The following is an 11,939-nucleotide window of genomic DNA, read 5'->3' as shown; positions in this document are numbered from 1 at the left end:
TAGTGAACCAAATGAAACGAAAATATTAACTCACCAAATCCTTTTGGAAATGTAAAACAAAAATAAACTCCAGCCGTCTGGGAGGCAATATCTCACAAAGAGATGAAGGTGCTTTTCTTTTCTTTCATAAAAAACAGCGGGGACATCTCACTTGCGTTCTTTTTTTCAGTCAATTCATCCAGCTCTAATATCGACCTAATCACATATCCCTCCGCTGAAACTCAGCTTCACAGATAGCTCATGTATCCCTCCGCAGAAGTTCTACACTTCAGTGTAAAGCGCCCTCTACTGGATGAAAAAAAAACATTATTTTAAACAAGGTCTAGTAACCTGGATTAGATTAATTTGCCTGAAAATTTTGTCAGCAGACAGCATGAAGCCAAATAAATAAGCCGCTTGAGTTTTTCCAGCGAAAACATGCCGAATATTCTCTAGAAACATTCCGCTTTGAGAACACTACTAAAGTAAACCAGCTAGCACTATTAGCATCATACAAGCTGGCGTACCAAATTGCTCAGAGCAAAAAACCCCACACCATCGCAAAGGAGCTGATACCTCCGGCAGCATTAGACATCGTCTCTGTCATGCAGGATGACGCAAGTGCTGCAAAATTAAAAACCATCCCTCTGTCCAATGAAACTGTCTCCAGACGTATTCAAGACATTGCTAACAATCTTCAAGAACTGCTGGTTGATCAACTCAAAGACAAAAGTTTTGCCTTACAATTTGATGAACCAACTGACAGCAGCAAAGACTGTTTGTTAATTGTTTATGTGGGTTTTGACATGACAAATATCATTTGTGAGGACTTGCTTTTTGTAAATACGCCAGAGCCAGAGCTACAGCTGAAGGGCTATTGAAAATGCTAGACTGCTTGTTGACTGAGAATGGGCTGAAGTGGGAGAACTGCATTGGTATTTGCAGTGATGGTGCACAGACTATGGGATGGGTGAGAAAAGGCCTTCAGGCACTCATCAAGAAGGTATACCCAAATGCTGAGTGGACACACTGTGTTTTACACAGAGAAGCACTGGCATCAAAGCACATTTCCTCAGAATTAAGTGAGGTTAGGAATTAAACTCTAGGTGTTGTTAATTTTATAAAGACCAGGCCACTAAAAGCAAGAGTTTTCTCTGCTATCTGTGAGGAGATGGACCCGTGCTGAACATCAAGCTGTGCTGTTTCACAGTGAAGCAAGTTGGCTGTTACGAGGAAAAGTCTAGTCCCGTGTTTTTGAGCTCAGAGAGGAGATACGAGTGTTTTTGGAACAAGAGCACAAGTATGAAGTCGCAGAAAAATGTTGTCAGGAGAACTTCCTGATGAAACTGACCTATCTGAGTGACATTTTTGGAAAACTAAATTAACTAAACCTTCAGCTTCAAAGGAAAGATAAACACATCCCTCAAGTTGCAGATGAGATAAGTTCTTTCACTCGAAAGCTTGCAATGTGGGAAAGGCGACTGGATGAAGGAAAAACGGATTCATTCAAGAACCTGCTTGAATTTGTCAACAATGCATTCTCAGTGATCCCAAGCATCAAGCAGCACATTTCATCTCTGTTGGGATTCTTTAAAAAGTACTTTCCAGGAAACACTTGTCAGTACCACTGGGGGAGATCATTTGAATCCACCAGTTCAAACTGGTTTCAGCTCTGCAGAAGAAGACCAGTTCATTGACATGACATCTGATTCCGCATTGAGACTGAGGTTCACATCACAGACACTCATTGATTTCTGGCTGAGTGTAAAGAGACAGTATCCACTCTTAGGACAGAGGGCTATGGGTGTTCTTCTTCTTTTTGCAACATCGTATCTTTGTGAGACTGGCCTCTCAGCTGTTGCTGCACTGAAGACCAAGTACAGGTCCCTGCTAAACATGGAGCAGGAGTTAAGGGTTGCAGTATCACGCTTCAAACCCTGCTTTGAAAAGCTTTGCACTGCAAAAGTTGCTCACTGTTGAGATTAATCCGGAGTACTTTATTTTCATTAAAACACACAAACACACGCACACTTTATTTTTATTCTTCTTGTTTTGTAGGTTGTGTTTTATATATTTTGTTCATGAGTTAATCTTAATGTTGCCAAATTTTCATAATTTAATGCAATTTTAATTTATTTACATATTTTTTCGTGTTAGTATCAAATGGTTCAACAATCAGCCAGAGCTTACATTTTTTAAAATTACTGTCAAATGTGTATTTTTTTTCTTTCATACTCTAAACCAAAAAAAAACAATGTCAATAAAGTTATTGATTGTTTATAAGTTGATCCATGTTTTTTGCTTTTTGTATTCTTCAATGATAATGACACTATGTTTAAATTTTGACTAATGATAGTTGCAACATAAAGTTGTAAGGGGGACGCAAAAGGGTAAGTTCCTCAAACGGGGGGGATAAGAGAAAATAGTTGAGAAACACTGCCTTACTGCCACTGATCAAAAGACAGGAGATTTCCACCTGTACGCAAACAATATGTTAAATCCTACTTTCATTGGAGATCAGAACTCATGAATGACTCGTAGTGGACACTGTGATCCCTGCATTAATTCAGCAAGGTTAAAACGACAAATGGGAATCTTGATTTTGTCTGTTAAAAAAGTATCTGCTTGGACCCTTCTTTGTTTTTCTTATAGATGAAGGAAGAAAATGGAACCACAACCCAACTAGAAAGTGAATCATCTTCCTTTTTAATTAACTTGAGGCACTTTCTGAACATGAAGAGACAAGATTATATGACTACATTTGTGAAATGTTTTACAGTTTGATAATTTCTTTCAATTTTATTTACATAATGAAAAGTTATAAATGAAACAATATATTTTTCAAAGTTTGTGTGTATGTTTTTTGTATCCCCAGTCAGAATAAAATATTCTGTTGTTCTTTGCAATCAAAGAAATACGTGTATTTCCTCTTAAACTTTATAGTCTTACGAGATACATTCGAAAAAGGTACACATTTCAAAGGAGTCATAATTTTTTAGAAGTTTTTATGTTTATCAATACATGCTTGAGACAAAAAAAAATATTAAAACAGGTAAATGAAAAACAGTAAAAGTAGTTTACATTTCTTAAACTAAAGAAAATAAAAATAAAAATCTAAAATAATAAACAATCTTAAAGGTACAAGTGTCTTTTTTTATCAAAACACTTCACAAACAATTCATTAGGACCTGTGTGAGTTGTGTTGTCTTACAGAAAGATTCTAATATATCACCTGAAACTTGCTCTCTTCCTGCTTGTGTTAAGGACTTAAATGTTTTAATTACTTTTTCTTTTCATCCTCAAAGTACAAATCTTAGAGCAACACATTGACTGTTAAAGATTTTTTAATTCTTTATCATCGAGCGTGCACAAGAAATGTACAAAGAAAGAAGGTGTTCAATACAAAATCAGTAAATATATGACAGAAAGGTAACTCAATGCATGTCTTTGGCATGTGTTTGTCCTTTGGAAAATTAGAAATGATGGAAAAAAGGTTAAACCAGAAGCTGATTACATTAAATAAGTCTTTGGGGATGTGAAACTAAGCTGCCCAGCAGATCGCCACAATATCTGACGTGACAGCAATTTATTCTTAAACTATTAGGTCAAATTTAATTGATTTGATTAATTAAATGCATCAACTGATCCTAAAACCTGACTGTCCCAAACAGAAGCACCAACAGAACAAGCCTACAGTTTCCAGCGACATGCTCGCTTTCCACCATCAATGCTATTTAATTCTATTATCAATATATTTCTCTGTTAACTATGGAACTTCAGTTACTCCACCCATGGTGCTTACTTACTTTACCAAAGTTTTAAATAATGTGCAGTGTAGGTGTTTCTGCATGACTTGGTCTGACATGTAGAAGTTTGAGGCAAAACTCCCCATACCGTGGGTGTAGTACTTAAAAAAAATGGAACTGAAAAGACAGTTGTTTCCTCCTAGTACTAATTCTGCAATCTATAATTGGCTGTTTTGGCAAAAAAAAAAAAAAAAAAAAAACTTGAACTATTTAACAGTTAAAAGACTTAATGTAAAAAAAACTACACAGAAACAGAGAAATGTCAATCAGAATAAACATAGATATAGATTACAAATCATTGGCATGAAAACTTCGAAACAGAAACCATATACCAGTAGAATTCTAATAAAAAAAATACTGAGAAATGTATTCTAAGACAGGCATCTTCACAGAATAGAGGAACAGAAACTATGCAAATGTTTCATACAAGACTAAGCAGACACACGCAAACTTTCTCTTGGAAATAATAAAAAAAAGAAAAGGAAATGAGAGAAAGGTCAACTCTTCAGTGGATTCTCAAAACTCAGAACTCCATCACTGTTGAAAAGTGAATTTACTTCACTCTGACTATTAAAACACATGTTATAATCCCATTTATATAAAGAATGTTAATAAACTCAGACGGCTATTTCATGAGAAAAATGTTCTTCTATGATTGTCCTTTATATGGTTGCAACGGAGCAAAAAAACAAAAACATCTCTGACACACAGCAACCAACTTTATCAATTCACCAACGATAATATAAATGGAGGTACAATAAGTAGGAGAAGTATCTTTATCTTGTTTCAAATAACTTGTTTACACTTGTCTGTTTTCATCCAGTTCTCCTTTGATTTTTTGAGCCACAGCACACTGATGTTAGGGATTGGGGCAGCTGATGTTCTCACTGAAAATCATCTGCAACATGCTCAGATTTTTGTTTTGACTGAGTTATAAAATGAAATTAGAGTCTTAAAGTTGAATCATGTCACCTGGACTCAGTGTTCCACTTCTCATCCAAAAGGCTTAATCTGTCATGACGTCTTTAAGTACAGATACCATGATTCTACTTCAAGACGTCACCTAGAGGAATAAGAACCTTCATCTACACAATATTACGCCTTCTTTGTATCAAACTAAGATTTTTCTCTCGGCTTGAAACAAAGTTTTACTTTTTTGTAATTATTTTTTTAAATAGTCATTCCCGGGGGAAAAAAGTTTGCTAAAATGTCTGAGAAATGATATAAAATAATCGCCTAAAACCTTACCAAAAAAACAAAAACAAAAAACAAAAAAGGGAAAACTTCAATATGACATTTTATCAAGGCACATAGCACTGTATCAATTAAAGCACTTTTGTATAAGTGTATGAAAGAGCATAGCTAAAGTACAATTGGGACATTTTCACATAATAGTAATTGTCATCATTTGATCAGATCATTGTGTTCACTTTGAAGTTGCTTCTGCAAAGTTGCTCCTCACACGTTTCCGTAAATGTTGAGGTCCGCTGTGTTCTGGTAGTCATCATTGTCATCGTCCTGTGAAGGTCAAAGTAAACAGATTAAACTCCAATTGGCTCAATTGAATTCATTATTGATATAATAATGTTTATTTACCTCATTGTAGTTGTTGCTTTTTGGTTGGCTAAAATCCAGTAACAGCAGCAACAGAACAAAAACAAGAAATACATGAGACATGATCAACAAGACATGATGATGACCTCCTAATAAATGAAGTACCTTTTGGGGGATGGAACACGAGGTTTGCAGACTTTCTGTTCAGCAAAGTCCCCTCTTTGTCCCCTGTAAAATAAAACAGACAATATAAATAGAAATTAGAAAATATATTGAAAGTACTACATGTACAAAACCAAAAATCTGTTAAAACTTGTGAAGTAGATTTGTTATAACTATATTCAAACCATAGTTTCTCCACACATGAAAATCTTGTATTTTTATCATCTTCATTAGGTTTTTATGAATTATCACTAATAATCAATAAAGGACGTTAGTTCAATTTTGAGAATTTCCAACTTTTTAAACTTCCTTTACCTTCTATTGGTTTGAGATGGTGGTGGAGCATTTGATCGAAACCTGAAATTGTTACAGAAAAAAAAAATCAAAAGTAAGTATAATGGTAGTTTGTAACATGATTTCTAAAAGTTGAAGTGCGTGTCTTTTTTTGTGGATGTGTTTCACCTTCGGGAGAATCTGGACATCCGATTCCAAACACTAAAATTTAAAGGAGAGTTTTAATTTTATGAATGATCAAAATCCTTACGCACTGTCATTGAAATGTACTTTTTCTTAGCATTTTTCTCACCTCCCCTCCTGACTCTGGAGCTCCATAATACGTTTTCTTGAGTGGGAAAAAAAAAGCATTAGGACTGGGCTGTGTCCAGAAAGTATACGTTTTTATTCCATATTTGATTTACGTACTTGTATTTTTTGATAATTAAACCGGAGACTAATCCAATGACTCCAGCAGTTACAACCAACACAACAATTGGAATGATGATGTTCTTGTAGTTTGCTGCACCTACAGGTAGACTTGATGTGTGAGGCTAACTTCTCTGCACATATTAACAAGAATTGTAATACAGTTTAGAGAAAAAAAAAATCAAATAAGTCTTACGCTTTAAGTAAAGATGTAGGGTTTTTGTAGTTGTTTTTCTTCCATGAAATACAGCTGTGCAGTTCAGCTGACTGTGATCATCTTTCTCCTCAGGAACAAAAGTCAGAACAGACTCTATGACCCAGACACCTTGGGAGATCAGTTCATGTTTCTCAAAAATCTGATCTGCATTTCCTCGACTCCAAGACAGTTTGGGTCTGAATGAGGGGCAGGTGTGGCGGACTGAGCAGGTGGCTGTGAAAGCTTTTCCTTCAAAAGCTGCCCTTGACTGGGTCAGTTTGATTTCTGGTGGAGAATCTATTAATATAAAAGGGAAGAAAAAACAGGTTAGTAAAAAGTATCGAATGTTAAGAAAAAAAAAGGAGTAAGTTTTGTTTTATACGTTGCATTTTGAGGTCAACACAGTCTTCGACAAAGGAAAACTTCTGGCTTTCTCCCCCAACTAACTCGATCCGGAAACAAAAAGGCCCATTGTCGTGATCTTTCACATCGGTTATTTCTAAGGTGCAATTGTTCTGACCAAGTATCCCGAGCATCTTTGTTCGATCTTTATATGCGTCCAAGATTTTTGTTTGATCCTCATTGTAGATAACTTGGTCTCTATCATTGGAAATATGCCAGATGCCTCGGAGTTTGGAGGATGGTAGGGCTTTTCCAGGATGGCTAAAAGAACAGGGTACCACAACGCAGGAGGTGACCAGGGCATCCATTTGCTTTGTGACAGATGCCTTCCAGTCTTCGCTAACAGCACTGCTGAAAAGAGCTGGAGAAGATTTATAGAATATTAAAGGTAAAAAGGGAAAACAGCCTATTCTCAAAATGCCAGAAATTGAGGAAGTGATTAACTGTTTACCTGCCAAAAGCAGTGAACCGATCAGAGTTTTATCTAGTTTGTCCATTCTTCTCGTTGATGTCATAGACTCCACTATCAAGCTAGAGAACATAAAACCTGCATCAATACAGACCAGATCAAACATAATTATCACAGTAATATCAAAGAAGTTGAACTAATCTTCTGCCATCAATGCAAAACTAATGGACTAATTCAAGGTGTCATGTCAGTAGTGGTTAAAATCGAGCTAAGAAAAAAAACGTCAACATATAAACAAAACGTAAATGTCGCTATGTTTCATTAAGCGTATATTTGTCTTTAGACATGTCAATCATTTCTACTTTCTTCAGTACTTTGAAGTTCCACCCAATCTCTTTGCCTCTCCTGCCATAGTGGGCAGGCTCATTTAAAGCCAATGACGAGACGAGCATGAGAGTGTGTGCCACGCAACTCTCGAATGCCTGGCTGCATTTCACAGCAGAACACAGAAGTTTGACAGGTCACTACATCACATCAGCCAATCAGGAACTCTGGCTCTCTGGTTCTCGAGCTGAAGACAGACTCCCGCGCTTTCAGCGGAGCTCGCCCGCTCCACACGCCTGGAGAGAGACAGCTGCTGCGGGCAGCCAGCTCAGCCCACCTGAACTGTGATGTTTTATTTATTTTCGTGGAGAAAATAATAATAATAAAAGAAAAAAAGTCCCTTATTTGCCCCTTTCTCTGGTTAACAGCCTTCAAACTCAGTCACAGAAACAGCAGAAGCGACTGTTATCCAGACACCTCCCCCGAGATAGATCAAAACGCAGTCACTCCTCAGACTAGCTCAGGATCTGACAGGCGACTGGCACCGAATTCGCTGTGTGGCAAAAAAGCAGCGCACAGCCGGTGTGCGGCGAAAGAGGAGAGCACCACTGGTTTCCGTGAAAGAGGGGACATCAGCATGATATCAGCATGTCTCCAAACGACACTCTGAACATCTATTTTTGATGCGGAGGTCTTAACTATGCGTCAATAAGTGACTTTGGAATCAAATTGTGTTGATTTGGGAAGATGTAGACATTATTTGTATCTCCAATTACTGAAATTGGCACCGATTAGGAACCAAAACTGAAACCAAAGAACCACTTTGGCACCGGAACTGCATAAAAGCCAGTCGGTGCCCAACCCTAGTTACACGCCGCTGGACTGCTTTTAGCGCTCAATCTAATCGAGAAAATCCGGTTGATTTTAAAATAAAAGATTTCCGACTCAAAAAAAAAAAAAAAACAGTGGCAAAGGGTCCATAGACCGGTACCGGTCCGCGGCCCGGTGGTTGGGGACCACTGGACTAATGGCTGTGCTAGTGAGTGTTTGTCTGCGTTTAAAGCTCAGACAGTTTAAGGGTGTTTTCATTTTTATACTTTCAAGATGATTGCATGTTTAATTCTACATTTTCACTAAATCAGTTCATCTGCCAGTACAATTATAATTGGCTAGTGTTCTAATAAGCAATAATATAATAAAGAAAAATGCGTACAAGCTCAAAGCAAACTGCAGCAATAAAATAATCTTATCACCTACAATTATATATAGCTGAAAAGAATAACACTTCTAATAAATATGTGCAGCTTTATCTATTTCCCTTTTTTGATTTAATAGACAAAAAAAGGAGAGTAAGTTAGAAACCATGAATAATTCATTATGCTGTACTTAGGAAAATGCCTAAAAGTTATTGTGACAATTTGGTAAGAATCATCTATTTGTCTTTTTTATTGTGGATTTAAAAGTTTACACATTAAAACTCTATCAAGCAAGCAACAGATATTTCTAAGACAGAAAAGGCTTTAGAAGTTTAAAACATTTGTATTTTTGTATGAATTCTAAAACAGAACATCAGCAAATATGTATTTTTGTATGCTTTTTATCATGGGTTAAACAGTACAGAAATTAATAACTATAAATTAATACAAAATGTATTCATAAAAATTTTTAAGTCAGAAATATTTACCATCAAACCTCACTTTCTGAAAGTGCCGTCCTCTCGAGAGCCGCTGCGTTCTCCACAAGCACACCCCTCACAATGACAACATGTCAAACACGCATTTAGTGGTTGAAACACTGATGCGGAGAAAATGAAAGCAGACGCAGAGACAGTTGAGTTACTGGTGCAGAAAAAAAGGAGGGGTCTCTCAACAGTTTTGCTCTTATATGGAAATAGTTTAGATTTTGTGCTTTTGACCTGTGAACCCCCTATAAAAATAGGAAAATAGAAAATACTATATAGCAAACTCCAAAGACACAATGAATCTTGTTGGAAAGATTCTACGCGATCTGCTCACTCTACATTTATTAGCAAAGGAGGCAACGAAACGCAGTATAAGATCTGAAATGCAAATTATGTAAAGATCGGGTCAGTTCCTGTCCTGGTTGCCGCCTTCAAACAAACTGCCTGATAGGAATAAGTCTAAATTATTATTAGCACAAAAAAGTCTGGAGTTTGCATGTTTTCCCCATGCATGTGTGAGCTTTCTCCGGGGGTTCTGACTTCCTCCCATCATCCAAAAATACACTTCATAGGTTATTTGGCTGCTCTAAATTACCCCTAGGTGTGAATGTGAGAGTGAATGGGTGTCTGCAAACTTTAGACCGGTCCAGAACGTGCTGATTGGGAACCGCTGCCTTCAGTTGATATCCTTCAACATTTCCAAGTCTGAAGGAGTTTTATGAAAGCAAACTCTTCAATCAATGAAAGTAGCCAGGATAATCTTAATATTTAAACAAAACGATGAACACATATTTTACTAATTATTGTATTCAAATGGTTGGAAAGTTACCTTGAAAACAGACAACAATATGTTCAGATTAATAATTCAAAATCAAAATGTGAAACAGCATTGCCTGGAATTCCACAAGGTTCTGTAATTGGTCCTAAACTATTTACAGTATGTTATTTATCAATGACATCCATGAAATGTCAAAAAATATAAATTTTCTGTTATTTGCTGATGATACGACTGTTTACAATTCAGGGAATAATTTAGAATCAGTCATTAGAAACATGGAAAATGAACTGGTTATGTTACAAAGATGGTTTGATGCAAACAAATTAGTTCTAAATCAAGAAAAAACAAGATGTATGATTTTTGGAACAAGAAATTATGGAGAAAATAGAAATATTAAAATTGAGGAAGTTGTTATTAATAACGTTTCTAAAATAAATTTTTTAGGAGTTGTACTTGATAATAAACTTAGTTGGAATATAAGTAAGAAAATAAGTAAAAACATTGGTATCTTATATAAAGTAAAACATATTTTAGAAAAAGATGTCTTACACATACTATACAATTCCCTAATAGTCAAATACCTTCTCTATTGCAATGAGGTGTGGGGAAATGCTTACACCAATAGATTAAACATACAAAAGAAAGTTATGAGAATAATAAATCATACAGGACCAAGAGATCATACCCATGAACTTTTAGTTAAAACCAACAGCCTCAAATTTCCAGATCTTAGGTACAGTTATGACCATGTGGAAGATTAAAAATTAATTTCTTCCAGAACATATCTGTGGGACATTTAAATTAATAACTGATTGTAATAATCGCAGAAAAGGTGACTTTTATTTACTTTTTGCTCAGACTTCATTAAGACAAAGAGGTTTTGTGTTTTCTGGAATAAAACTGTGGAATTCTGTAATCATTGAAATAAAAACTTCACAAACAATTCAGCTGTTAAAAAGACTGTATAAAAAAGTAGTATTTGAAAATTATAAGTTGTTTTAAAAACATTTGAGTGATTATATAGATGGATGTAATCTGGATGGTCACAGTTGTATAGTGTTTAGTTTAAGGGGCATGAATAATTAGACCTGGTCTTTATCATGCTCCTTTTCCCTCATGCGTTACATTGTTTCTGTTTCTTTTATGTTGTGTGTATTACCCTTTATTTATTGTAGATTATGATGGCGCATGAGAGAAAGAAATACATGAAATAAAATGGAATGCCTTCACCCAGAAGTGACCAGGTTAGGCTCTGGTACTCCCATGACCACAAAATGGATAAATGGGTTTAGAAAAATTGACAAAAATGATTTTATTTAACTGGATTAACTTAATTCAGTATTACAACGGCATTTTCCAAATCCTGTTAATAGAAAGGCTTAGTTAAATGCAAGGATGACTTTATAGAAGATTTTGGGCGGCCTCTACTGGACACTTGTCCAGTGATTGAGCAGATGTTTTTTAAAGGGGTTTGCTGAAATGGCAGAACCCTGCTTGATCTGTGTACTTGGTAAACCCCTCTCTAATATTGTTATCCACACCCTTAAAATAGACTATTTCTCCATTTTTGCATGATAAAAATATAAGCAGATTGTGATGATACATCATTGTTCCAACTGTGTTCTCCCTTCTAATAACTTCTTTCATTTTGCTCATTTAAGCTCAGACTGCTTTATGTTTTGTGTATGCTTTTTTTTGTTTTTTATGTATGTTGTTTTTGTATAAATAGGTGAAAATATTATACAAAAGTAATATATATCAATCTTATATTGTACAATCTCCACAACCACAAAAGTGTAAAAAAAAAATAAATAAAAGTTTAAATATTGCATTGTATTGTTATTCTAAACAAAATTTCCCTGTGATTTATAAATAAAAATGCAGACCTTGGAAAAAAAGAGCTCAGTGACCCTGTGGTAGACTGTCCACCCCAGTGGCGGTCCCCC

At 35.7% G+C, this 11,939-nt stretch overlaps 1 protein-coding gene across 2 annotated transcripts; it reads right to left on the bottom strand.

Moving 5' to 3' along the window:
• Positions 1-3,052: 3,052 nt before the first annotated feature.
• On the bottom strand, positions 3,053-9,757 carry LOC112143985 (myelin-associated glycoprotein). 2 transcript variants are annotated; one of them, XM_024268272.2, is made up of 11 exons: positions 9,219-9,757; positions 7,253-7,332; positions 6,782-7,162; positions 6,400-6,696; positions 6,204-6,303; positions 6,088-6,123; positions 5,964-5,996; positions 5,817-5,858; positions 5,505-5,567; positions 5,382-5,409; positions 3,053-5,303 (listed from the first exon to the last, which is right to left on the bottom strand). In XM_024268272.2, exons 2-11 carry the CDS (start codon positions 7,314-7,316, stop codon positions 5,244-5,246), a joined length of 1,104 nt encoding a protein of 367 aa, XP_024124040.1. In that variant the 5' UTR covers positions 7,317-7,332; positions 9,219-9,757; the 3' UTR covers positions 3,053-5,243. The 2 variants fall into 2 exon arrangements, with proteins under 2 accessions (XP_024124040.1, XP_024124041.2); XM_024268273.2 differs by lacking the exon at positions 9,219-9,757 and having other exon boundaries at positions 7,253-7,613.
• Between the last annotated feature and the right edge of the window lie 2,182 nt (positions 9,758-11,939).

Source organism: Oryzias melastigma, linkage group LG16 (genome assembly GCF_002922805.2).
Source record: "Oryzias melastigma strain HK-1 linkage group LG16, ASM292280v2, whole genome shotgun sequence".
NCBI classification, from domain to species: Eukaryota; Metazoa; Chordata; class Actinopteri; order Beloniformes; family Adrianichthyidae; genus Oryzias; species Oryzias melastigma.
The sequence above is the reverse complement of the archived record's forward strand: the minus strand, read 5'-3'. Positions and strand labels throughout refer to the sequence as shown.

What these genes read in the sequence shown, in the direction of transcription:
- LOC112143985 (XM_024268273.2), bottom strand. Translation starts at nt 7,376, where the DNA reads ATGTTTGATCTGGTCTGTATTGATGCAGGTTTTATGTTCTCTAGCTTG. An exon ending in CGGTTCACTGCTTTTGGCAG is followed by an intron (nt 7,163 to 7,252) that starts GTAAACAGTTAA and finishes AATCTTCTCCAG; the next exon opens with CTCTTTTCAGCAGTGCTGTT. An exon ending in CGTGTTCCATCCCCCAAAAG is followed by an intron (nt 5,410 to 5,504) that starts GTACTTCATTTA and finishes ACTGGATTTTAG; the next exon opens with CCAACCAAAAAGCAACAACT.